The sequence below is a fragment of the Mauremys reevesii genome, linkage group 1, assembly GCF_016161935.1.
Source record: "Mauremys reevesii isolate NIE-2019 linkage group 1, ASM1616193v1, whole genome shotgun sequence".
Classification (NCBI taxonomy): Eukaryota; Metazoa; Chordata; order Testudines; family Geoemydidae; genus Mauremys; species Mauremys reevesii.
The window spans coordinates 21132734-21159308 of NC_052623.1; the positions used below are offsets into that span (position 1 = coordinate 21132734).

At 42.5% G+C, this 26575-nt stretch overlaps 2 protein-coding genes across 3 annotated transcripts in view; one reads left to right on the forward strand and one right to left on the reverse strand.

The window, feature by feature from the left end:
- AQP11 (aquaporin 11) overlaps positions 1 to 666 on the forward strand; it is a 29347-nt gene extending 28681 nt beyond the window's left edge. Inside the window, exon 3 of the mRNA XM_039544974.1 lies at positions 428 to 666. Within this exon, the coding sequence (XP_039400908.1) occupies positions 428 to 480 (53 nt within the window). The 3' untranslated portion in view covers positions 481 to 666. The remainder of the gene's footprint in view (positions 1 to 427) is intronic.
- Positions 667 to 6396: 5730 nt separating this feature from the next.
- Positions 6397 to 26014, reverse strand: CLNS1A (chloride nucleotide-sensitive channel 1A). Of its 2 annotated transcripts, XM_039544953.1 has the most exons (8): positions 25784 to 26014; positions 23355 to 23491; positions 21557 to 21631; positions 19746 to 19862; positions 18048 to 18158; positions 11871 to 12044; positions 10318 to 10402; positions 6397 to 6996 (listed from the first exon to the last, which is right to left on the reverse strand). In XM_039544953.1, the coding sequence occupies exons 1-7, from the start codon at positions 25900 to 25902 to the stop codon at positions 10335 to 10337; spliced, it is 801 nt and encodes a 266-aa protein (XP_039400887.1). In that variant the 5' UTR covers positions 25903 to 26014; the 3' UTR covers positions 6397 to 6996; positions 10318 to 10334. The 2 variants fall into 2 exon arrangements, with proteins under 2 accessions (XP_039400887.1, XP_039400894.1); XM_039544960.1 differs by lacking the exon at positions 21557 to 21631 and having other exon boundaries at positions 25784 to 26002.
- Between the last annotated feature and the right edge of the window lie 561 nt (positions 26015 to 26575).

Sequence of the window (26575 nt, forward strand, 5' to 3'; positions counted from 1 at the left end):
CTAAGCCTTGTTACTTGGATCAATTGGCACATAACTTCAAAGTTTTTGGATTATTGTTGTATTTTCAAGTCAGTTAAACTACATATGCTCTGTTTGACTTTTAAAAGTAGATTTTTTCACACAATCTGTGTCTGTTTTGAACAATCTATTCTTAGGGTAAGAAATCTGACAGGGAAGAATTCATTAATGCTGTGATCTTCTACAGGTTCTGCAAGATTTCTCTTTGCAGGAAACTATGTTTGCTGTGATTCTTTGCAAGACACTGAATTTGAATGTCCCTTTCTACAAAGAATTGCTTTTTTCAGCAGTCTCCACTGTCCTTTAGACTCACAAACATATTTTAAAATCTTTTACTGTACATAGAACCTGGACTGTACGTTCCTCAAATGTACTTACTTAACTACCTTTTTGTATTTTGTCCCATCAGGTACAGTACTTGTGGCCATTGTGTGGGGTGAAATCCTTCCTCTGATATTCTGAGATATTTTAAAATGGTGAACTCTAGAACTACATGTGTTAAAAAGACTCTTAAAAACAGAACTGAATTGCAGCAACACAGTACATAGAGGGAAGACACCTGGATACCAGGCATTGAGAACACTGATTTCCTTACAGGCTTTCCAGATGATTTTATGTTTTGAAATACAGTCTTAAAACTTTACAGTAGAATTGAATTACAGTAACAAATTGGTATGGTGAGAACAAGAATGAAAGTGTTTATCACATATTTCTCAGTTAAGCCATTTATATGAAGAAAAACACTATTGCAAAATGAACTTGTCCCTTTAAATTTAATCCAAAATGCCATTCATTGACCTTTCTTTCAAACCTATATAAAATGTCAATTGTAGAGAGAGATACAAAAGTTACCTAAACTCTTCAGATATCTGCCACTACTGGTTTAATTACATCAGACTCATCAATATATAATACCCACAAGAGAGGGGATGGGTTCTGAAAATTTCATTCTTGAAATGATCTTTGCATATTCCCACTTGTGGCATATGTAGCCTCTGCAAGGGGGGCTGGGTGGGGCATGTAGCCCCAAAGGACACTACCCACTACAAAAAATTACAAAGCTCAGCACCAGAGGCACTGTTTCCCACAAGAGTGAACACGCAGAGGTGACACTCTTAAAAAAGATGTTTTACTGATAAGTACTAACCCACCTTTTCTTCTTGTGAGGAATCTGCTGCCTGCCACCTCACTATTGTTTATTGGCCCAATCCTGCATGATAGTAAAAGTTGCAGAATCAGGCCCATACTTCAATTATTTTTGTCCATTCTTTTTCTGAGTACTAAGTAATTAATTCTTGGTCCTGATTGACAGCAGCGCATTTTCTATTGTTAACTTTGCCTAAGACTAGTCAGTATTATGAGCATGAGGAGTCTGATAGGAGAATTAATCAATACAATCAATCAGACAACAAACTCTGATGACTATTCAGAGAGCTTGAATCATTTGTGACTCTATGATGTCTCTTTAAGGGCTCTCAGTGGGCACGTTTAGTCTTTAGTATTTTTCTTTGACATGGAGCAGGACTCTGCCATACAAAAAATAACCAGCAGAGCAGCTCTGCTGCCTCAGAAAATGTACTGCTGCTGTACACCAGACCAGACTGGTCAGAGGCCACCTTTGCTTGTGGTGAAGACCACTCACAGGTTGTGAGCATTCCACAGTACTGTTTGCATGGTCATAGGACATTTTTCTCTCTATGTTTTTATAATACAATTAACATAGAAAACACTTTGCCCCCTCTCATCTGTGCAAAAACATAATTTTGTTTAAAATTTTATGTAGAGGGGCTGGTTGTATTTCTCCATTTATGTTTAGCAGGTTTGAAAGGGGATCAAGTTAATAAGTTTTATACATAAGTGAGATACTGAAGCACAGGACTCTCGCAAAGCAGTCAGGAGAGTTTGCACTATTAGATTCTAGTATCAAACAGTAACCTCACCCAGACTTTAAAAAGCTGTAAGGTGAATATTTTATGGATACCACTAGGTATTTTGCCTGTGGCCAGTCTGGTTAATTTTCAGAGTAAGTAGTACTGCCACAGATAAGCACATTTTGCCTTTTTTTGTTTTAAATAGCTGTGCATATGTAAGATGTTACAAATGGCCTTGTAGTCTCTTGGCTGTTAGCCTTATCTCAGCTAAATTTCCTCTCAATTTAAGATGGAGTGGGCTTACTTCAGAGCCAATTCCAAGTATTGCTGTGTTAGTAAGATATAAAAACTGAAAAAAAGTCACCTCTTCAACATACTTAGTCTGCCTTAGTCCAGATCTGCAAATGTTGCAACCTCCTGATCTCTTTCTCCCAGCTCACACTATAATGCATTTAGGAACAGCCAGAGAGACATTTGAAATTATTTTTATTTGACACGTTGCTGTTAGGGATTTCCAGAATCTTTAAGATGACTGACAAAAAGAGATGACTCACCACTAATTCATTTAAAATCTTAAATAAAAAAATAGTGAGACCTGCAAAACTGAACTCTGAGCTGTAACCTAGACTCAAGATTAGAGGTCAGCAAACTATCAGTGTTGACCTAATATTGGTCTGTTTATAGATTTGATGCTGCCCAGTTATTTTTCTTGTAAGCTTTTAAATCTGCCCTTTGGTAAAGTGAAATTGCTACTCAGTACAGTCCTACATAAACAAAAATCTGTTCACACCAAGCTTACTTAAGGGATGATGCGTCAAATTGCCCACAAAGCAAAACAAAATTTCATCAATATTTCAGAAATATAAAGCTATGGATGAATAAAATCTGCCTTTTAAACACTGAAATATAAATTCCTGGCCTTGATTACGCTGCAGGCCTCATTTTGCAGTAGGAACAGATCAGATTGGTTTTGTACTATAAAAATACTTGGTATTGAATGAATTAAGCCTTACTGAGCAGATATTTTTCTTAATCTCTTATTTTTACAAGTGTTCTGGAGGTAAATTATATATTGTTAACGCTTCAGATAATATTTTAAATCTAGTGTTTTGTTCTCAATAAAATCTTTGCTTGTATATTTTTCCTTGCATTTTAGATACACGGATTCAGAACTAAGTATGAGATGAAATGACTACTAACCTAATTGCCCAAACTTTCATACAATAGGACCCCAGCACACAAACATTCACTGCTGTATTTCTGTATTCAGTAATTTAAAAACAAAAAATGTAGCTTGCCATGTGCCAGTGTTGGGAGGGCTTCTAAGACCTTATCCACTCGGTTCTCAGCTTGACTCTAAACTCATCACTCAGGTTTATTTATTAGCTTAAAATCAAACTACATTTGAGTTGATCAGGCTCCAGGGGATACCAGACAAAGTTACAGAGCATACCTTTTTCTTTATATACATTTACACATTACATTGAATTTACTACATTCCACTGCTTTTGCTTTTCTCTTTTATATTAGCATGTGTTTTATTTGTATTATATTCCTGGCTTTCTGTGCTTTCTTTTTTAAGTTTGCTACCTAGCATCACATTCCCAAGACTACTGTAGTTGTCATCAGTTAAACCACTACTAATACTAGGCTCAATGTACAAATGGGGGGAAGAAGGGGGTGGCTGGAGGGTGGAAACTCACCTTCTATGGGATAGCCTACCAAGGTGTAATCCCACATTAGCTTGTTCTCCCTTTAAAACATGCTTCTGTAATTTTAACTTTACTTTTATTTTAAATTATATTATAAAAACCTGGTACAAATTATAATTTTTTTTCCATTTAGCACCATAGGAAATTGAGTTGTGAAACAGAATGTAGGCCAGTTAAAATAACATCCCCTGGGTTCATAGCCCAAGTGGTCCTTTTCAGCCATCACACTTATCAGCACAGGCAGTTTTTACTTTACCAATGTCCCAGCATCTCAACCATACTGTGCAATTTGGAGACTGTTCCTCCCCAGTGAACCTACATGCTGGCAACTCTGTATTACACCTGCATGTCAGTATCCTTCAGGTGCAAATAGCAGTACAGATCAATGGCTTTCCAGACCTTGCATTGCTGTGCAACAATATTTGAGGGAAAAACTTCCACACTCTATGGATTACAGTGGTTTCACATTTAATTTCATGGTATTTGACATGTTAATTCTCTTATCCTGCATCAACTGCAGGAATAAAACGTAGAAAGTATTTTCCCCCAGAGGTTGCTATTGGTTGGACAATTCCATACAACACTTCTCCCCCCTCTGTAACTAATGTGGCTCTAGAGTCTAGGTGCAAAAAAACTGATGGATAGTTCCTGAAACGTTGCAGTGTTGCTGCTTTCCATACTAAAGAAAAATTGAAGACACTACCAAAACACTCTGCTATGATCTGTTACAGTGGGCTTCTAGCAGGCCTGGATCGGAGTTTCTTCTCAGGTTTCTCTTCCCTAAATTAACACGGGTAGTATTTTCATACCCCTCAGGGAGATTCACCCTGCTAGCCCAAGTCTTATCTTTCTGAAGATTGCCTAAAGCTCATTTCAGGGGTTAAAGGACAATTGTACCCACTTTCCTTCTTGTGGTCACCACATTTGAAAAGTGGGAGGGAGCAAGAATGGTGGAAGGCTATCGAAGTCCATGTTGGTAACTCCTCTTCCCCAGCTCTTAAAGGGTTAGTTAGAAATGAATACAAGCTGTGTTTCTTATTCTAACAAACTCTCTTCTCTGCAATTATAGTTAGATAGTTACACTGCTTCTGCCCATGCTGTCCCTGTTCTGTAGCTAAAAAGGTAATAGTTTTCAACTACTGTACAATGTGATAACATTTAGAGCCTAAATTTTCAGCATCAATGGGTGCAGTTCCATTGTCTTTATGGTCATTGCCTTTTTCCTGTTGGCCAGTAGGTGGCAGCCACAGTATCAGGACTCCTAATGTCTATCTGCAACTGTGTCACTGACTCTAAGGCAATTCACCTAACCTCCTGGTGCCTCAATTTCTCCATCTCTAAAACATGTATAACAAACTTGCATACCAGGTGGAGTGCTGTGAAAATTAATTTACCGAAAAAGTTTAACAGGAAAACTTAAAAAATAAATCTAAAATATCCCCCCTCGCTCCCCAGGATTGTATTAAAAAAAGCTGATCATGGACAGATTTAACATTCATGTCACAGTCCCAGTGGAAAATAGAATAGAAAAGAGGGAAGCGGCTACACTTGCAGTTAAACAGCGTTCAGCACTGGTTCAGCTGCACCTGTTGTCAGCACCTGGTAAATTTCATTGCAAAAACAGGATTGGAGGTGAACAAAGACAAATAGGGGAAGGTTACATCATAGGAACAGACTAAATTACTTGCCAGAATCTTTCTTCCCTTTTCTAAAGTCTGGTACCCTATCTCCTTTTCTCCAGTCTTCTGTGCCTTTCCAATTCTCCGTGACTTATCAAATAATTCTCAGTTTCAAAAGCATGTTAGCCAATTTCCTTAACAGACTATGATGCATATAAAATCTGATTTATGAGTGTTCCCAATTTCCAGATACTTGCTTATGTTCTTTACCAATAAATGGTCTTTACTATTTTCCAACTGTGCCATCATTTTTATCTGACCAGGCTGTAAAAGATGCATCAATAATTTTAAAATAATCTTCAAAGCTTCTTGTAGTACATGGCACATTGTTTATAATATTGTTAGAAGACTATTAATTTTATTGAAATAAGAATACTCTACAAAGAGCAGCTATAACTAACGTTATGTACACTAGCAGTGATTATGCCACCTGGTATCTTCTGGTATTCCGCAGTAAGCAAGTCATCCAGAGAGGGAAGAACCAGTTTAAAGAAAAATACTCAATACTGTATGTGAAATAATTATAAGTGGCATAAATTCTAACCAGAAATTGAAGAGGAGAATGGTTGTGACTGAAGCAGGTTCTCAGGTTGACTTCAGAAGAACAGATGGGTCTCTACCAGTTTCCCTTCGCTTCCCATCAGAAGCTGTTTTTCTGCGGGGAACATGAATTCTGTGCACGTGCAGTGGCGCAAAATTCTCCCAGGAGCAGAATATGGAGAGGAGAGTTTATTTGGCAGAAGACTGTCTAACAAATCAGAGTGCACGGTGGAGTGGGAAGAAAGGCAGCTTCAGCAGATCTGTTCATTGTTCTTGGCAGCCTAAACCCAGGATAAGTCACAGGTGAAGGTAGCTCTACCCTCAGAACAGTGCATCTATACTGGGGGTTTGTATCAGTGTTGTTACAATAGTGCGAAAATCCCATATGTAGACAAGACTTAAAATGGGTTCAAGGAAAACATCCCCTTTAAGGGATGCACTTAATTAATACCCCTCCCAAAAAACACAAATGAGAACTGCCCAAGAAGAGCCCTGAGCAACTAAATGAGTCTTCCAAAGAAAATAATTGAAGGCTGCAACACAAGCCTGGATTGTGAGATACAAAAGTCTAAGTTTATTAAACAATTTTGTTAATGTTTATTACAAAGACACAGAACAAGTCTCATCTCTGGGACTTCACTCTAGCCTCTCCCCTACCCAAACTCTGTCAGTAAAAAAATGACAGACAAAAGACCTGAATAGATAAAGCTTGTTACTTGGAGGGCTAAACATTTAGTTAGTTTTGCTTTGCATCCTCAGCTGACCTTATTTTTCTTTACCAAACTCCTGTTTCTATCAGACATGGCTGACTCAGTGGATAAACAGATACAAAAATATGGACAAATTCTAGGACAACCTAGAATTCTGTTCTAATTACAATTTTGTTTCTTAATTCCTAGAATTCCTACCAAGTAGAAACGAGCCATGAAATGAGCCATGATTAGCCCCATTCAAGCATTAGATAAGAGGTGTTATTGTTTTTATCTTTTAAATAAAAACCCCACGGTGGTCACAGAAATGTCAAACTCTGTTTTAAGCACATCTATAAAAGCATTTACAGACGTAGATGTCCATGCTTAGGTCATTAATAGAGAAGTTATTAAAGAGGTTAATTCCCAATAGTCACTGCAATGCCTTCACTTTTACAGCTTATTCTGGAAGTGCCACAAGAGGAATCTGAAAGATACAAGACACGGGGTTTAGATAATTGGCATTAACGAAGTTATTAATCTTTACAAAGAAGTCTCTGAACAGCTGCTAGCAACAGCATGGGATAACTATTCATTCTCAACACACCCCGGCCTGATTTTCAGAAGGTTGGGCACCTGCAGCTCTCTCAGACTTCAGTGGGAGTTCTGAGTGGTCAGCTGGTCTGAAAAATCAGGCCCTATAAGCATACTACTGCTTGAAAAATCAACATCACCAAATGTGTGTATGGGAAGGGAACAACAACTGCCAGTTTAATATATACAAAATAGTTTGAACAAAATGTGAACTTTTATAAGTGGCATAAATAAAAAACTGTCCTTGACAAGACTAAGTACAAATTTCACACTTTTATCATCAACAAGTCGCCAAGAGCTTCGTCAGGCAACTGTCACATCTCATTTGCGTAATGAACAGGGACATGCGACATTAGTGTCACATGAGGGTGTCATTTCAGAGCCATGGTGGTTCATTGCTTTCTAAGGGATCACTGGGACGTGATGTTCCTGCAGATTGTTTGCTCAGTCTGCTTGCAATGTTAATGAAATGAAAAAGAATTAAATCAAAAATGATTTGCTCCATAGCGTACTATGAAAATCTCAATAAACTTCCTCTTTATTACAGTAACCTACATGCCATAAACTTGTTAGCCCGGTGATAAGCAGAGACAAAGAGCTGTTTGTTCTTCACATGGATTCTGGGATTACTTGGGAGTTACTTTATAATTTCTTGTGCTTTGAACTTGGTTAAAATTACATCAGCAAATGAACCTGGTGGCCCACTCATTACAGGGCTTTTCATACCAAAGGCTCTCAACTGCTTTATGAAGTGACGCAATACTTAGCACTACATACACAGATCACTTTATCCACCACTGATCTGGAGCTGCTGGCTGACTGCATAGCAACAGAGTTTAGGACAGGAAGCAAAGAATAGCATCACCAATTAACTCTGGCAACACAATGTTCTGTGACAACATATGGGGCACGTACAGTCTAGACTCAGGAAGAGTACCGCCAACTGACGATATTGTAACAATGTGCTAGGTGCTTTGCCAGCAAAAGAATTACCAATACACAAGGTGTCTCATTTTAGGTTTTAACTGATAAACATCAACAAAAGACCCGGATACAAAAAAATTAAATCAGTGTTTATCCAACAAAGACCAGAACTGGTTACCCAATCTGTGTTGACTTCGCCCCCTTCCCAGTGCAGTTTGTTTATATAGTCCCTACTCCCTGGCTTATACCTAAAGGCTAGTCTTCAGAGAGAAGTAATGCAGATGGGGGGGGGGGTAGGGGGCGATTTCTAAAGCACACAAATGTATTGCACATTAATTGGTCCACGTAAACGAAAAGCTCCCTGGGGCACTTTCATGTAGTACTGTTTCAAACAGCACTATGTGGGCATACAAAGGGAAAGTCTTGACACACATACCCACCCACCCCGATTTTTGGACATCTAAACAGAACTTTACCCCCCACCCCAAAAAACAAAACAAAACAAAAAAACCACACCCCAACCCATAAGCCCTACAATACCACTTCCTAGGTGTCCTTAAATGCCTCCAATTCTACTAACCCAGCTCAGCTTACAATGTGACTACTTGGTGGTAATGTTACTACAGAAAGTAGCATGGTTGCAGTGCTATTACCACAAAGGAAACCTGCCTTTAGATTCTTAATCCATGGACTGATAGCCCTTGGAGGGAAAACACAGCTCTAAGAACGCCATCTCTGTGGTAACAAGAGCGGACCTCTTCAAGGTGTAGATGCCCTGGGTATCCCTGATACAGGGCGAGGAATCTGGACATAGATGGAAGAGTAACTAGAATCTTGATTGTATCCGTAATAGCTCCTCTTTGAACCACTCAGTGCTTCAGGATGGTGGCAGGGCCCTGTTACATACTCTGAGTGGCAGAGAGTAAGGGAGGCAGAGTCTGAGCTCCTACAGTGAAGGAGAAGGAGAAGGAACGCTTACTTCAGGGCCAATCCTCCCAGGATCAGTATGTGACCGGGGGACATTCAAAAGCCCCCAGATAGTAGGAAGTGCTGATTCAGATGTACAAGGAGCAGCACACAGGAAGAATAAGTAGTGGCGGAGAGAAGAGGGTGGGAAAGCCACATATGTACTGACTGTCCCCCCACCAGCACCCCATACTGATTCCCAGCCACCTCCCCATGAAACCCCTCTTGGGACAGCTGCCTGCCTGCTTCCTACACTTGCTAACAATTATTTTTGATTCATTTTCACGTGTCCTTTTCCAGCCACTTTTTGCACTAACTTTCTATTAGTTTGTTGTTCCCTCCTTTTCCCCCCACTCCCCACAGGGTGACACATTGCTTGGAGTGACGCTGTTTAATGGTGGCTTCTTGAGGCAGGATTTTGTGCTCTTACTTCTGGGCTGAGCAGGCCAGAGATGCTAAAGCCTATGCACTGCTGCCAGCACATGTAACCTGCTCCTATGGCTGGCTACCTCCATGGCTGCTGCAGAAGCTGGAAGGCAGGCAACTTTGCACTGGGCTTGTACAGCTCCATGAGAGTCTGTATATGTCAGAAGTCAATTCCTCTCATCTGCTCCCAGATTAAACTGTTGCCCACCCCACCCCTGGCTGGGAAACACTGGCACACGCTGTTATCCCACTAACCTCGAACAGACAGGAAGGGTGACATTACAGAAGAGGGGACATAGACTTATTTCTAGACCTGCTCCAAAGCTGAAAATTTTCAATGACACCCCCACCAAGAAAGAATTCCTGTTCCACCTACAGTAAAATAAGAGATGGACTTGAAACAGAGTTCTGCCCCCTTGAACAGTCTGGCAACTCTTGCATGCTAAGGGGGGAAAACAACAGATACCAGGGACAATAACTTCCCAGCAATGGACCCAGTATTTGTGTAGCTTCCAAGAGACTTCATGAGATCAGACAATTCACGTGTCCCAAGGATCTAGATCTACCAACAGCCTAATCTGCCCTTCCTTGAAGTGTGTAAGGGCAGTGCCTGAATAAGAAGGGAATTTAACCTGATCTGGCTGTTCATTTTACAGTTTAACTCCTTTCCATAGTTTTGATAAACACTTCATTTTTTTTTCCAAATTTGCTCTATTTCTTCTTTTACTAGAAGATACAATCCCGTGTTTATTCACGGGAACTCTCAATGGTTTCCAAAGTAATTTAACACAGGGACTTATGGACAATTCTCAATTCATCAAACTATAAAAGCATTCGGCTCTGCAGGACTGAAGAGCCTCACACTGAAGGTAGAAAAAAACTAAAGTTTTAAGCTTACAGCAGCATATATCCTCCTCAGTGATCAACTTCTGCATCTTCAAACTGCCCTGCAACCACTGGTGCTGTGTCCACCTCCATCCCATCTGAAAACAAAGCCAAGGCAATGAAATACTGCGGCAGGCACAAGCTGAACACACTGTGACAAAGTCAGTGCTCTCTGCTGGCGAGAGATTAGTGATGCAGGAGATACTAATATTGTGTTGACAGTATTCTAGGCAAGTTGAAAACACAGCAACTCCCCAGACCTATTTCACGTACTCTTAGCAATACCCTTTTTTAAAAAGTCAGTCAGACAATACTAAGTCACTAAATTGCACATTATAAAGAGATGCAAGGTTGTTAAACTGCAGTTTCTATTACTCTCCTAAGAAAACTTTTTTCTAAAAAGCAAGAACCCTTATTTGGTTCACAGATTTGAATATTAGACCTCTGCAATTGAGATGAACACATGATTAGAAAGCATAACATTGCAGGTGTATCTGAGGTAGGTTAGTCTCAAATAAAATCATTCTGACCACACACGTTAGTCTCCCATGTAAAGCCATCATGTCGAGCAAAGTCAGGATTAGTCACTTTAGCTGCAGAGTGTCAAGAAATCTCAGAAAAATTCAGAAGATCAGCAGCCAAGGATCTATCACTGAACTAAGCAAAACCCAACCCAACCCACTCTTCAAGAGCAAAGCAACAGCCAACAAGATCCAGGAAGGCTACTAAGCTTGCTAAGAGTAGGTCCAAGCTGTGCCGTACACAGTCCATTTTATTTCCAATATCCAGAACTTTGGGTTCAAAATCCAGACTGAACTTTGAGATGATGGGAGATTTCACAAGAACAAATGAGATCAGATAAAAACATTTTTATACAATGTAATTTAATCCACAAACTTGTGGAACAAACACACACAGTAAGTTCACCTATGAAAAAGTAAAGAAAATGCAGCGTTAAAGCTAAAGAAAAGTCACTCAGCTGTCAATTACTGCAACACATCACATATGCCTAGTTACATACTGCTTTGCTCGGCTAGAGAAAGGATGGGCTGAAGACAAACTTTCACAGACTGGTTTCAAAGGCAATCTGAGTTACCTAGGTTCAATACGTATTTAGAAACTCTAAAAAACTTACCTGAACTGGTGCAAGCCCATAGTCAGACACACAATCTGCACATTTTTGACCCAAGGAAAAGCAAGAGGTACTACCCTTTAAAGATTAAATAGCCAACATTTTAATAGCCCACTGCTTTTCCCCCATGTTTTCTAATATTTGTCTCCAGATTGCTAAGGTTACATTTACAAAGCATGTAACAGTGATCAAACGACAAAATAGGTATTTTAAATGCTAATGGAAATACTTACACACCAACGTAATTTTTCAAATCATGTTATTACTCACCGTTTATACCGTGAAACCAGCTTCTTTTTCCTAACACACGCAGAAGTTTACAATATTATTGCTCACAAGCCAATTTCACCAGTGCTACTGCCACATAAAGCTGCATGCAGCAAGGGTCAAGAAACCTTAGTATACGTAGTTTGGGGGAAAGGGGCATGTCTCACCTTCAAACTCTCTCACTGAATCTTCTGTTCGCACTCCAGCCATGTTGTACTGGCTGCTCACAGACTGAGCTAACATGCCTTCTAATCTCTCCAAAGTGGCTTGACCCTCTGCAGTTAAGTGTGACAACCCTTCTTCATATGTGTAGAAGGAAGGGATATCGCCTTGTCCTTGTTCTGCAAAGATAAATTTGCATTTAGCAGATATGAAGTTATAAACACAGCAAGTGCCTACAAGATACTAAACCACTTAAAAAAGGTATTTCCAGATGGGGTCAGGTACCACGTACTTATTAAGCAGGTAGGCTATTTTTAAACCAATTTCAAACTCAAAAGGATTCACTAGCACTGACTACACAGCAGGATCTTTTGACAATAGACAGTTTCGAAAGAAATCCATACACTATCTAAAATGCTTTAAAAAGAACTCTCAATGAACAGCATTTTGCATTTTCATTTGCAGATCTCTAAGTGCTTCAATCAATGAATTTCTCCTAAACGCTCCTGCCAGGCATTATAGCAGGTAACAGCCCTGCTAAGGTTCAGATCAGATTTCTGTTTAAAGCCCAAATATTTTAAGTGCTCTAAATTCAATACAGTTACTCAGATTGCCTTGAAATTTGCCATGCCTCATGAGAGCATAGGTTTCCATCAGTAGACCAAATCTGTGGCCATTTCACCAAAGAGATCCCTAGATACAGGTCCCTCCAAAAATAACAGCCTTTTTTTTTTTTTTTTTAAGTTGACAGATTCTGGCAACTGATTTGTGCTTACACATAGATCAAACAAGGGTGCAGCTCCTTACACCAGGATCGCAGACAATCAAGGGTTACCCTGGCAACTACCAGCCCATTGGGGAAAATCAAATTAAAACTTTATTTGACAAAGATTTTGCTACTGTACTGTAGCACATCAAAACCATCTCATGCTACATGAGATGCTAATGAAATTACTGAGCATTGGGCAGAAACGAGAAAAGGCTGGACGGCATATTGCTAAAATCTGTCTGTCAGGGTTTCTTTTTAATTTTGGGGAAAATGTATTTTTGCAAAAAAAAAATGAGACATGCAAATGCTTGATGCAAGGTAGCAGCATTTTAGGGGGTGCTGAAGTTGAAGCATTAGGGGTGAGAAGGGTCTGACCCCTCTCTTTCATCTCCCTGGATGGGAGCCAGGTTCTGCAGGGGGCTTGCTTTACTGGGAGGGGTCCTCAGCCCCTGCTGCCTACCCCCTCAACTTGAGCTGGGATCTGGGCCCCCCTGTATCCCAGAGTTGTGTGCGCCCCACTCCTTTCTCCCCTGTTTGTGTGCCAGTATTTGGGGCACCTCAGCACATCTATGAAGGTCTAACCCCCACACACTCCTCCCCATGTGAGCTGAGATCTGAGGAAGTCCTGCCTCTCTGGGTGGAGCTTAGAATGGGCATGCTCAGAACAGGCACTAAGAAGACACTGCTGAGACAGGCGTGAAGAGCTGGGAATGGGTATGCCCGATGTATCAAACACTCTCCAGCACTGGGGAGTGGGGAAAAGAACATCCACAGACATGAATGGAGCAGTTCACAAGTCTCAGAGCTATTGTTTCAGGCTGTATTCAACTCCATGGGGTATTCAGCTGAGAACATCTCATGGGGGCTATTAACACTGCCCTGAGCCTGCTACTTGGGCAGAAATCGGAGAATGAAGATTTTTCCCAAATGTTCACTAGGTTTTTCTTAAATTATTATTTTGGAATAATGTAATCTGAGCACACCAGACTATTCAGAAGACGATGAAACCATATTTGAAAAGAAAATATACTGCACACGCAAATGCTCACTGGGAGGGGAGTTGTGATCAGGGATGCAAAAGTAGTTGGTGATATGGGAAGTGACGTTTGGGTCTGCAGCAAGGGCAGAAGATAAATGGGAATGGGTGGTAGAGGAGGGAAGAAAGCTTGGGGGACTCATCTCAGAGGGAAAGAGTCAGAACATCAGAACGGTCATATTGGGTCAGACCAAAGGTCCATCTAGCCCAGTATGCTGTCTGCCGACAGTGGCCAATGCCAGTGCCCCAGAGGGAATTAACAGAACAGGTAAGCATCAAGTGATCTGTTCCCTGTCTCGCATTCCCTGTCTCGTGTGAACAGAGGCTAGGGACACCATCCCTGTCCATCCTGACTAATAGCCATTGATGGACCTATCCTCCATAAATCTATCTAGGTATTAACTGGAGTGGGAGGGGAGAAGATGGGACAGGTTGGACAAATCATGCCAAACGAATCCAATTTCCTTCTTTGACAGGGTTTACTGGTCTAGCAGATGGGGGAAAGCAGTAGACATGATATATCTTGATTTTAGTAAAGCTTAAGCGCACTAGGGAAAAATGGTCTAGATGAAATTACTATAAGGTGGATGTAAAACTGGTTGAAAGACCATACTCAGAGTAATTATCAATGGTTCACTGTCAAACTGGGAAGGTGTATCTAGTGTGGTCCTGCAGGGGTCAGTCTTGGGTCTGGTACTATTCAATATTTTTATTAGAGACTTGGATAACAGAGTGGAGGGTATGACTATAAAATCTGGATGACCCCAAGCTGGAGAGGTTCCAAGCAGTTTGGAGGACAAGATTAACATTCAGAACAACCTTGAAAAAACTGGAGACTTGGTGTGAATTCAACAAGATGAAATTCAATAAAAGATAAGTGCAAAGTACTTCACTTAGGAAGGAAAAAAATCAAATGCACAACTACAAAATGAGGAATAACTGGCTAGGGCGTAGTACCACTGAAAAGGATATAGTGGCTACAGTGGAACACAAATTGAATACGAGTTATCAATGTGATGCAGTTGCAAAAAATGATAATTATCATTCTGTGGTGTATTAACAGGAGTGTCATATGTAAGAAACGGGAGGTAACTGTCTTGCTCTACTCGACGGTGGTGAGGCCCTGGCTGGGGTACAGTGTCCAGTTCTGGGCGCCATGCTTTGGGAAACGTGGACAAAGTGGAGAGAGTCCAGAGGACAGCAACAAAAATGATAAAAGGTTTCGAAAACCTGACCTGTGAGGAAAGGTTAAAAAAAACCGGGCATGTTTAGTCCTGAGAAAAGACGACTGAGGGGCGACCTCATAACAGTTTTCAAATATATTAAAGGCTGTTATAAACGGGATGGTGATCAATTGTTCTCCATGTCCACTGAAGAGAGAACAAGTAATGGGCTTAATCTGCAGTGAGAGAGATTTAGGTTAGACATTAGGAAAAACTTTCCAACTATAAGGGTAGTTAAACTCAGCAATAGGCTTCCAAGGGAGGTTGTGGAATCCCCCATCAGTAGAGGTTTTTAAGAACAGGTTGGACAAACACCTGTTAAGAATGGTGTAAATTTACCTGGTCCTGCCTCAGCACAGGGGGCTGGACTTGATGATTTCTCTAGGTCCCTTCCAACCCTACATTTCCACGATTCTACTATGTAGGTAGCAGAAATTGGGAGTTAAGGGGGAGCTCATATCAGCCGAGTTCTCCTCTTCCATGCGTATGTGTGCTGGGATCTACCCTACCCCTACCCCTCTGCAGGGTTTGAGACTCTCCTTGCCGACTCCGCATTCTGGAATCTGGGACACCCTGCTCTTCTTAGGATGTCTCCATGTGAACTGGCATCTGGGGTCAGGAAGGTATTTTCCTCCAGGGCAGCTTGGCAGAGACCCTGGGGGTTTTTCACCTTCCTCTGCAGTGTGGGGCATGGGTCACTTGCTGGAGGATTTCAAATCATGACCACTATCTCCACTCCACTATAACAAAATATCCAGGAGGGGGAGGAGCACTGCAGAATCACATGGAAAGACCACTGGACAGGGACTATCCCTAGCTCTGTCACTGGCTTGCTAAGTGACCTTGGGCAAGTCACTTCATCTCCTTGTGCCTCAGTTTCTCAACTGTAAAATAGGGATACGGCTGTGAAGCTGTTTGAGATCTACTGATGAAAGGCACTGCATAAAAGCTAGGTCTTTCGATTATTACCTAGACACAGCTGCATACAAACTGCAAACCTTGGTGAGAACTACAATTGCCTAAATGACCACTAATGCTTACCAAACAAACATTTCTTTATTTAAAAAACTAGGAAATTAAATGACAAAAAATGAATTAGCACAGAATTAAGGCTGCCAGTGATAGCTCATGCCCTTCCTGAACACTGAGTTCAGCAAAACTCAAACTTCTGAAAACCAGGAAAGAAAGAGTTAATGTAATTGCCCAGGCTACCTTAACTCTGCCCTCTTTCAACAATGCTCCAATACACCAACAACACACACTGCCTTCTCACTGTAATGACAGGGGTACCTGCGCTTGCCACCGAGCCTACTCCCCCGAGAGAATACCACACCTGTAAAATGTAATAACTACTTCATACCCTCTTATAACCCCTTCCCACTCTCTCACAGAACACCATCTCCACCTACACTTTCCCTTACCCCTCGTTAAATCCAGACTGTTCTCAGACCCCACCTCACTACTCACAATACCCAGGGCAAAAAGACCCCAGTGCCCTATTACTAACACAACCTACAGTTCTGCACTGAAACAATGCAGTCTGGAACCTCAAGGTATATACTCACCTCTTTCCTGAGGTCTCTAGAGCTCACACATGAGAGGACTCAGACCCAGATCTCCTCATATCACAATCACTGCTCTTCCTATCTGCTTTGACTTATTCCTCCCCCATTCACTACAATTACACCCAACACAGTAAGTGCATATAATTCCCAGGGACTACAGCCAGCTCCAGGGAGCAGAGTTGAGTGGGCATTTACCTTAACGCTGCAGGTCCTTGTTTTCAGACGTTTGAGTTTTGGGAAGGGGACAAGCTATCACTGGGCAACTGTAACCCTGTGTTAACAAAGTCTTTTGCCATTTAATTATATTTTGCATACAAAATCTGTTAAGAAAACAGTGAGGTTGCAAAGTCCAACACTCGACATTTAGGAAATCCCAGAACCAGGTGGCCTGTGCAACCTTAATTCAGCCCCTTGCACATTTGGATTCTAGTACAATATTTAATTACATGACCACATACTATCTCCCCTCACAAGATGCACAGGATTGACGGTGTTCAGGGAATGAATCAGAGTTGTGTACTGAAGGAAGCTGTGGTCTGTAGGGACCCCGCCTCCTTTGTTGCAGAAGTTGGAAGGTGTGTAGTGAACGAGGCAGGGGGATTTCAGGAAGAGAAGGGATGGTCTCATGGTTAAGGCCATTGAATGCTGTCCTGGAGAACTGGATTTTATCCCAGCCTTTGCCACAAAGTTCCTATGTGATCCAGGGAAAGTCACTTAAACCAAGCTCATTATAAACTTCAGACTGCTAGAAACTTTACAAAATAGTTAGGAATAATACTTCCTGGTTTACAGAGGAGGAAACAGAAGTCAACTGTCCAAGCTCACCAAGAAAACTGTGGCATAGTGGAGAACAGAACCTACCTTTCCTAATTCTGTGCTTCAACCACACACGCTCCCTGAAAGTTCCCTTTATTACGATTTCTGGACCAGACTTCAATTGGCATAATTTACATGCTTAAAATAAAGCATTTGCTCAAGTGCTTTGCTCAATCAGGTCCTCTTACCACAGACTCTTCCACAACATGGCTGGAATTACCTAGCAGTTATTGCCAAGTAGAATCCCATCCCCTAGCAAAGCAAGTTGCAGGTCATACCTTTGGAAGCAGGAGGAGCCTGAATCAGAGGGGAGCCGCTAGACAGGTCAAATAGAGAAGGCTGGTGTGGTGCTATCAAGGGACTCTAAGAGGGTGTGTAAACTAACAGTCCACTACACTGTGTTAAACAAAGTGACCAAGCCATAGGGTAGGTGCTGAAATCACATTAGCTTGTTGACTGGGAAGGGGGGAGGCAGCTGTCAGTGTCTTGGACACTTTGGAGAATACAAACAAGGCTGTGGTAGGATTTGTGCTGAACTCCAACTAAAACTCTGCAGCCTGATTAGTGATGTTCTTCTCATTTCTGAGCTTCTATGCCCCAAAACTACAATATAAAAATTATTTAAACGTAGAGGATACCAGTAAAAGCTAAGGAACGTCTTTTAAAAATACACACGCACAACAGATACAATGCTTAACCTGAGAATAGCTTTCTAAGAAAGGCTCCAGGTACACAAACGTTGGTAGGCATTTAAATGATAGCCCATCACTAACCATGGGCCTCTACGTCATACTCCTCTCCTTCGTAATCATTGTCTGAATCTTCATCGTCAGGGTCTGGGTGTAGGGCTTGGCATTCACACATTGCTGAAAACATAGCTTCCACTGTAAAAACAAATCACACAAGGGTCTCCCATCAGTGAATGGACAAAACAGCTCTAGAGACAGATTCCAAGGCCAGGAGGGACCATTGTGATCATGTAGTCTGACCTCCTGTGTGACACAGACCACAGAACTTCCCCAAAATAAATTCTAGAGCAGATATACATTAGTAGGGATGTGACAAAGATACTTGTTTTAATCAAAGGATGGATAGTAAATACAAGTCTTCATACCGGGAGGTGTCTTCATCACATACATGGCAGCAGCCAGGAGTGGTGAAAGGGCAGAGTAACAAAACCCCTCCACCCCAATACACCATGACAACACAGGAGGTTCTGGGGTGGGAGAGGAGATCAGAGAGAAGAAAATAGAAATTCTCCTTCATTAAAGCAGCCACTGAATTAAAATTAAAAGTTACACTATATTAAGATTACAAACTTGCAAGCAAATTAAGTTTCTGCTTTTCAGATAATTCCCTTAATAGTCTCTAAGTCAGTTAAGTCATCACAGGATGAGAGATAAAAGTTCTGTCATGGATTAGAAACCACCTGAGACACAAAACAGAGTAGGAATAAAAGGTCAGTTTTCAGCATGGTCAGAAGATGACAGCGGGGTGCCCCAGGAACCCATGCTAGGACAGGGAGGTTAATATATTTTTGAATGATCTGAAAGTGGACAGGCGGCGAACAACAGCTTTTGCATACAACACAAAATTCTCTTTAGTCAAGACTGAAGAAGACCGAGGAATGCCAGAGACGCATAACAAAACTAGGAGAATAGACATACTGTAAACCATTTTTCCCCCTGCATTTATGCATTGCTGGGTTTAGATGCACTCTAAATACCCCAAAAGCCTAGGTTTCACCCCTACAGAAAATTTCATCCCAATTTGCAGTAGTCAAAAAAGAAAAACAGTGTTGGGACATATAAGGAACGATAGAAAAATACTGAAATCACTTTCCATAGCTCAAGGGCACTCATTCACCCGCAATACTGTGTTCATATCTGGTCACCGTATCTCAGAAGAGACACAGGGGAACTAGAAGAGGTTCAGAAATGGGCAATGAAAGTTATTAGAGGTATGGAGAGACTGCCATAAGGGAGATTAAACTAACAGTAGTTAATGAACACATATGCTACACAAGTAAAATCGCATTGCAGATGAATTAGGAGTTGCAGACATATAGTCTGGTTAGTCTCAGAAATATTATTCAGCAGATATAATCTGGGTATTCTTAGAAATATTATTCAGCTACAAACCGCAACTACTAGGATTTTCACTGAAAAATGGCTGCCCAACACATCCCAGCCTTAACTGAGATACTAAGACAGACTAAATTAAGCACAATCTACTTAAGGCTACTTCTAGGAAGGCAGAAGTCCAGTAGTTACCAAAGGGTAGTGGGAGTCATGTCACTTGACCTCTCCGTACCTCAACTCCCCACATGCGTCATGTCCCTACCTCACAAGCGTATGGAGGCTTAACTCAGTGTTCGTAAAGAGCTTTGAAAGAACTATAACAAAAAGAACTATACCATTGAAAGAGCTTTAACAAAAAGAACTATACCATTGTCTTATTTCTTTACTTACAGGCTGATTTGTCGCTGGGTACAAATCTGAATTCTGCAATTGGTTCAATATCATCATCATCATCACTGTCTTCCTCCTCTTCCCCTTCAGCCATGGGAGTTTCTTTTGGCTCTTCCGCTAAGGAATTAAAGTGTTTAAAAGAAATTTAAATGTTTGCATTTCCCCAAATGCTGGCCCACTTGTTCTTTTAATGCACATACGTATTACATATATAACGGAGTCAGGGACCTAGTTCCAAAATGCAGCCACAGTACCAGTGTCCCGTAATAGAACTAAAGTCACATAAAGAACACAGGCAAAACATAGCTAAGGCCTTTGTCTGCACTGCCTCTTAGGAATTTATAGGATGTCAACCACCACAATACCCTGCAATAGACCTGTAATTGAGCCCCTTTGCCTTAGTTTTATCTGTAGTATAGGCAGGCCCAAATAAATGACTAAGGCCATGTCTATGCTGGGATCATAACTGTCTGAACTGTAACCATACTTACGTATTTTTTGCAAGCAAGGTTCTAGCATAGTGTCCCCACTTTGTGCACAATGGGGCAAGGGTTTCTCTTTTTCTAAATGCAGCCTATAGCATGGCTTTAAAATGATAATAGAAAAAGGCACTCTCATCTACATGGGGATGCTTGTTTTTAACAGTCTAGCAGTTTCCCTGACCAATGTGGATTGGGATTTTTTTTCCCTGTACTGTTCAAAACACGGTTGTCTCTCTATATGCATGATAATTTCAAATGATAAGAATGACAGTGTAAGTAATTACTTGATAGACCGTGTTTATTTTATAGTGCTGTGATACAGTCCCCATGAAATCAATCAGCTTTTTGGATTGGCCCAGTAATGATAGACCACGTTCAGTTTCTGATCTCTCTGCTCCTTTTGCTAGGCAGGCACAGGTGGTGGAAATGGTGGGTAGGAAGCATGCTCAGCCTCCAAGGAGCAGGTGTGGGTGGGTGCCTCATGACTTCTATGAGCGAAGTCTCTGGATAACTAAGAAGCAGTGCTGAAAAACTCCACAGAGATTCATGTTACAGCAGCGGTTCTCAAGCTGTGGGTCGGGCCCCCAAAGTGGGTCATAACCCTGTTTTAATGGGGTCGCAGGGCTGGTGTTAGACTTGCTGGGGCCCTGGGCCGAAGCCCGAGCCCCACTTCTCAGGACTGAAACCCGAGGGCTTCAGCTGTGGGCGGCGGGGCTCAGGGTACAGGCCCCCTACCGGGGGTGAAGCCCTTGGGTTTCGGTTTGGCTCCCCTGCCTGGGGCATTAGGGCTTTCGCTTTGCCTCGCCCTCCTCACGGGGCAGCGGGGCTCAGGTTTCGGGTGGATGAGTAGTAATTTCTGTTTCAGAAGAGGGTCTCAGTGCAATGAAGTTTGAAAACCCATGTGTTAGTGGCCTGCTGCATTTCTACATCTACTGAAATAAATAAGGAAGATGGCTGTGACACAGAGCCTTGTATCTGGAAGGTTTAGCATAGGGGTACAAACTAAGCCCACGTCCCAGGAACTACAGATTTTCTAAAGGAACGCGGAACAAGTCCAGCAAGGCATCCCATTCCATGAAGAGCATCTTGTACCACCAGAGCCCAGAAACTCTGCAACGTAGTAACGTCAAGACTCAAAACAAGTCAGCAGAGTGTCCACTGGCTGCCTCCAAAAACAAAGCATTCAAGAAGACTTCCCAATACTTTACCGGCTGACGTCAACAGGCACATATTGCAATTGTGGTGCCCAACTGCCTGTTCTCAGTTATGTCAATCTCAAGCTCACCCCTTCATAAAACACACAGATGCTCACAGGCACACACAACTCACTTGGAGTGTGACAACAGCTTCCAGAGAAAATACTATGGATCCTGCCCAGCCATGCTTCACAAAACATGGAAATTCCTGCAATAATTGAAGCAGTGAGGTTTTGCTTTAATGCCCTGAATTTCATCCAGCAGATAGCAGCAATACTGTGTTACAAACCAGGAATGGACTTGAAAACTAATTGTTCAGGTTTCTACAGGCTACAGAAGATTTACTATAGCCTGAGTTTGTACAGAAAATTAGTCAGATTGCTGTTACAACACAGGGGAATCTCTCCAGGTAGAAGTGGCTCTACGTTCCTATGTGGTAATGCCAAAACTAAGAGCTTACCTTTATTTATTCTTTTTTTTTTTAAAATTCAATAAGTTTCTAGACCATTTTTCTCTAACCTAGATTCGTGCAACATTAGAAAAAGATGCATTACAGAACTAGAATAAAAAAATATATATATACATTGTCCATTTCTCCCTCACACACTATCTGAAGAAGGTTCAATGGAATTACTGTCTTTTTGTATTAACAAGCAATAGGCTCCTCAAAATATACCTTAAACAGACATTATCAAAGCTGGGACACTTAAAATTTAGCTACCAAACCGTTCCTTTCCCTCCTAATTTGCTACGTGCACCTATTATTATGTTAGTGGGCTTCTTTCTTAAGGAAGCACTTAAAAAAATTTAAAAGGAAATTTGCAAAAAATATTAACTGTGCATACACTGTTGCTTCTTTAAGATGCATAAAAGTAGCACAGAAGACTCCACCCAAAAACATTTTTTATAAGTAGAAATCCATATTTTGTCTAACCAGGAAGACTGTTAAATAGAATATTTATTATTACAAGTAAAGTCATGACATCAGAATCTTTAATAGGCCGAAAGCTGAAGCAAGTGACTGGAGAGTGGGGAAAGGAGAGATTTTTAGTCAGCCTATTTAAAACTTACTTTTAGTTTGTCTTTGTTAGCACTTATTTAACAGCAAAGTATTGTGGAGAAAACATGTTATTGTTAAAAAATCCAACACCCTGCCCTTTCAGCAGAAGTTCATCATATAAGAGCTCCAAAATCCCCAAAAGCACTCCCAGAAGGATAGACTTCTCAAACCTGGTATTTCTAAAAGGGTTCAAAAAAAAAAAAAAATTCAGGTCTCCTTTCTAGATCAAGAAGAAACAAGAAAGGGCATAAGCCTAAGTTTGTTTAAAAACCTCTGTGGGACGGCTTTAAAGTTTCAGAAATAAGCCTCATAACATGAATTGTTCTTACGCATCTGCAAGAATTCTGAATGAAGGCTTCCACTGTAATTTCAAATCACAGGCATGGAAACGCCCATTCACTACACAGAGGAAGGGAGGGAGTAGAGTAATGGGAAGCAGTGGAGGAAAGGGACATGAACACAAGTATCAAAGGAGCAGATAAGCAGATTTTTATTCTGTTTAAATAGGACCAAAAGAGCAGAAACAACTAAAAACTGAAGTTTAATAGGAATACTCTCCTGCTGCACATTTTAACAGGTGAAGAAGCAGGGTAGAAAATGTGAATAGTAAAAGTGACTAGAATATCAGTCCACAGTCAGGCTTCCAGGAAAGGCACAGCCTTTAAGAAAAGGAAAGTAATGAGGTAGAGTGTTTGAAATAAAAATTTAAAAAGAGACAAGGCCTGACTTTTAAATCCCAATTTCCTCACTGTTCATAATGGACAGTTCAAGTGACAAATTACCCCCTACAGGGAGACAATTTTCATTTCAGTTGTTTACTGAGCTACAAAAGGAAGGAAGAAAAGTACGTAACAATACAGACATACCATACCTTCAAATTTGGCATTGACCATGACATACAAATGTTCCCATGGATAGGCATTTAGGTCCCTGGAGACAGCATGTAAACTTATGGTGGGATAGTCCAAGGAGAAACCCAGTCCAGACTTATCTAACCATGACAGGCGACTGGAAAAAAATAAGTCAAATTAAACAACTCCAAAAAAGTTCTGAGTCACGTGACTCAACTTTACAGATGAAGTTCAACAAATCAAAAACAGTAAAATCTATGCAAGAGATTCTGTAGGCAGCACTTATCCCACTTAGTAATGAACTAAGGCCCAAGAACTATGCTAACAGGTCCTTGTGTTTAAAATGAGACAACTTATGGTCAAAGATACTATAACACTTTTTACAAGAGATGGAGTGTGAATCCAAGTGCTCTGGACAAGTTTCATCTTAGATTAATACATTCTGATAAATTCCTGCTGCAGTTTCAATTTGAAAACTGCATAATTCATTTTCTGTCCTTAACTCTTAGAACTGATATGTGCTGTTGATATGTTGCACCCCAGAGGTAGCTGCACTGATCCATGAGTATAATTCAGGGGTAGGCAACCTATAGCATGCATGCCAAAGGCGGCACGGGAGCTCATTTTCAGTGGCACTCACACTGCCCAGGTCCTAGCCACTGGTCGGGGGGCATTTTAATTTAATTTAAAATGAAGCTTCTTAAACATTTTAAAAACCTTATTTATTTTACATACAACAGTTTAGTTATATATTATAGACTTAAAGAAAGACCTTCTAAAAACGTTACAATGTATTACTGGCACGCAAAACCTTAAATTAGAGTGAATAAATGAAGACTCGGCACACCACTTCTGAAAGGCTGTCGACCACTGGTATAGTTTATACCTCAATTTGTAAAGTGCTTTGTGATCTTTCAAAACAAAGAGATCATCACAAAATAAGATCTTCCTGAAGTTGTGTGCAACCTCAATACAGCTTACATCAGTGAGTCTAAGTGAGTTTCTATGGGAAACCAGGAAGAAACAAGATTTGATGAGGTGAGGAATCACTTTCCTAATTATGATCAGCAAGCTGTTTCTTTCCTCAGTTTTAAGTGTTGACAGCTGTAAATGCACTGAGTCTGTACTTGGATCCAAAGCCTCATTGTATTCAGCAGCGCCTGGTTCTCCCACACTGTGGAACTCCAATAATGTAATTGGAGTGCACACTGGCTCATTCTATTCATTGCTTGTAAATGGCTCTTGTAGAAGCCTCCCAACACACTATATGAGGAAGGAGGGAGAAATATTTGTATAAGCCTCAGACAAAAGTCTATTGAAAGCACAGTAAAGGGCACAACTCAGCATTATACATGTTGACAGCACGTCTTTGGCCTATTTTACACTTAAAATTTAGCTTGGCCTAGCTACATTGCTCAGGACAGAGTGTCAGCAGCACGGTTACCTGGTTTATAACTTGGATTTCAGTACGGAGAGCTAGTTTACTTAAGAAGGGTGTCTCTAAGCTCCCCGGGGCAGTTCTACAGCGCTGGGCATAGTCAGCAGTTAAATGAGGAAGAGCAGTGCACAGTAACGCAGAGGACCATCTCTCTCTGGACAAGAGCCCAGGAAGACCGCCCCAGCCTCATGGAGAGATAACATCCTGTGATAGCCTAGAGATGGAGCCTAGAGATGGGGGGACCAGGAGCAGACAGGCAGGCTGGAAGAGCTGCTCCACACTGTGCCGAGGCTGCAGGCAAAAGGCTCTCAGCCAGGGGTGGGCTTCATGCACAGAGGGAGCATCCCCAGAGCAGCACTGGGCATCAATGGGATTCCCACCACAGCCTCCGGCCAAACAAACTACTGCAGACACCTACTGCTCAGCTAAACACCCAGACAGGCGAGAGCACTGAGCTCCGAATGAAGAAGTCTGAAAACGGAGCAGCCCCATTGCACAAGGGCCTGTTCCCACCAACCCACCTGCCAGCCAGGTCTCCTCGCCAGGGCCTGTTCTCCCCGACACCCCCCTCCCGCCAGCCAGGTCTCCCGGCCAGCTCCTGCTCCTCCCCCACCCAGGTCTCCCCGCCAGAGCCTGCTCCTCCCCCATCCCCCTCTCGTCTGACAAGTCTCCTCTCCAGAGCCTGATTTCCCCCCCCCCCCCCCACCGGACAGGTCTCCCCGCCAGGGCCTGCTCCCCCCCCCCCGTCTCCCCCACACACCCCCTCCCGCCACCCAGGTCTCCCCGCCAGGGCCTGCTCCCCCCCCCCCACCGGACAGGTCTCCCCGCCAGATCCTGCTCCCCCACCCACCCCAGGTCTCCCCCACAGCCCCCTCCCGCCAGCCAGGTCTCCCCGCCAGGGCCTCCTCACCCGCTGCCCGGCTCCCCCGCCAGGGCCTGCTCCCCCCCTCGCAGCCCCAGCCGGACCCTGCTCCTCGCGTGCCCCTCCCCCGGCGGCTCCCCGGGCCGCACCTCTCGGCGATGTACAGCGTCCCGGTGCCCAGCCCGCGGCCGCCCAGCACCGCCTCAGTGTCGGGCTGCTGCTGCCGGATCCCCTCGGCCGGCGGCGGGAACCGCTTCAGGAAGCTCATGGCAACCGTCTCCCTCCGCCTGCCGCTCCGAGCCTGGCCGCCGGAAGCGGAAGCGCCGCTCTGGCCATCGATATGGCGAGGAAGGAGCCGCTCTAGGCACCGCTCTATGGTCAGGAGGCGGAGTGCTCGCACCCTGGGGCCAGCACAGCGGCCACGGCGAAGCCCCTCCCCTTTGCACTCTGCAATGGGCAGCGCGTGTTCCGGCGTCCCCACCCCGTATGTGTCACGTGACCTGCTGTGTTATTGTAGGGTCTCCTGCTAAGAGATCTTGGCAGTCCCCTGTGGGGGTGGGTTGGTCCAGACTTGCACATGGGACTATGGGTGTGAAGTCGCACCAGGAGGTGGGGCACGCCTTGCTCACTCCAGTGCCAACAGCAGGAACGGCCAGGAAGGCATGAGGACCCATGCCCCACCAGCAGGGGAGGGTCATGGCGCAGGGCCGCATCTCCACAGCAGCTGCCAGTGCTGAGCATGCAGGACCTAGGGCACAAGTGTGAAGACACAAACCCTGCAGGAGGGAGGCCAAGTCTACACACAAAAATAAGTTGGTTTAACTACATTGCTCAAGGGTGTGAAAAATCCACACGTAAGTGATATAGTTAAGACAATCTAACCCCCCAACTGTGGACAAGGTTAAGTCAATAGAAGAATTTCTGTGCTGATTTAACTATCA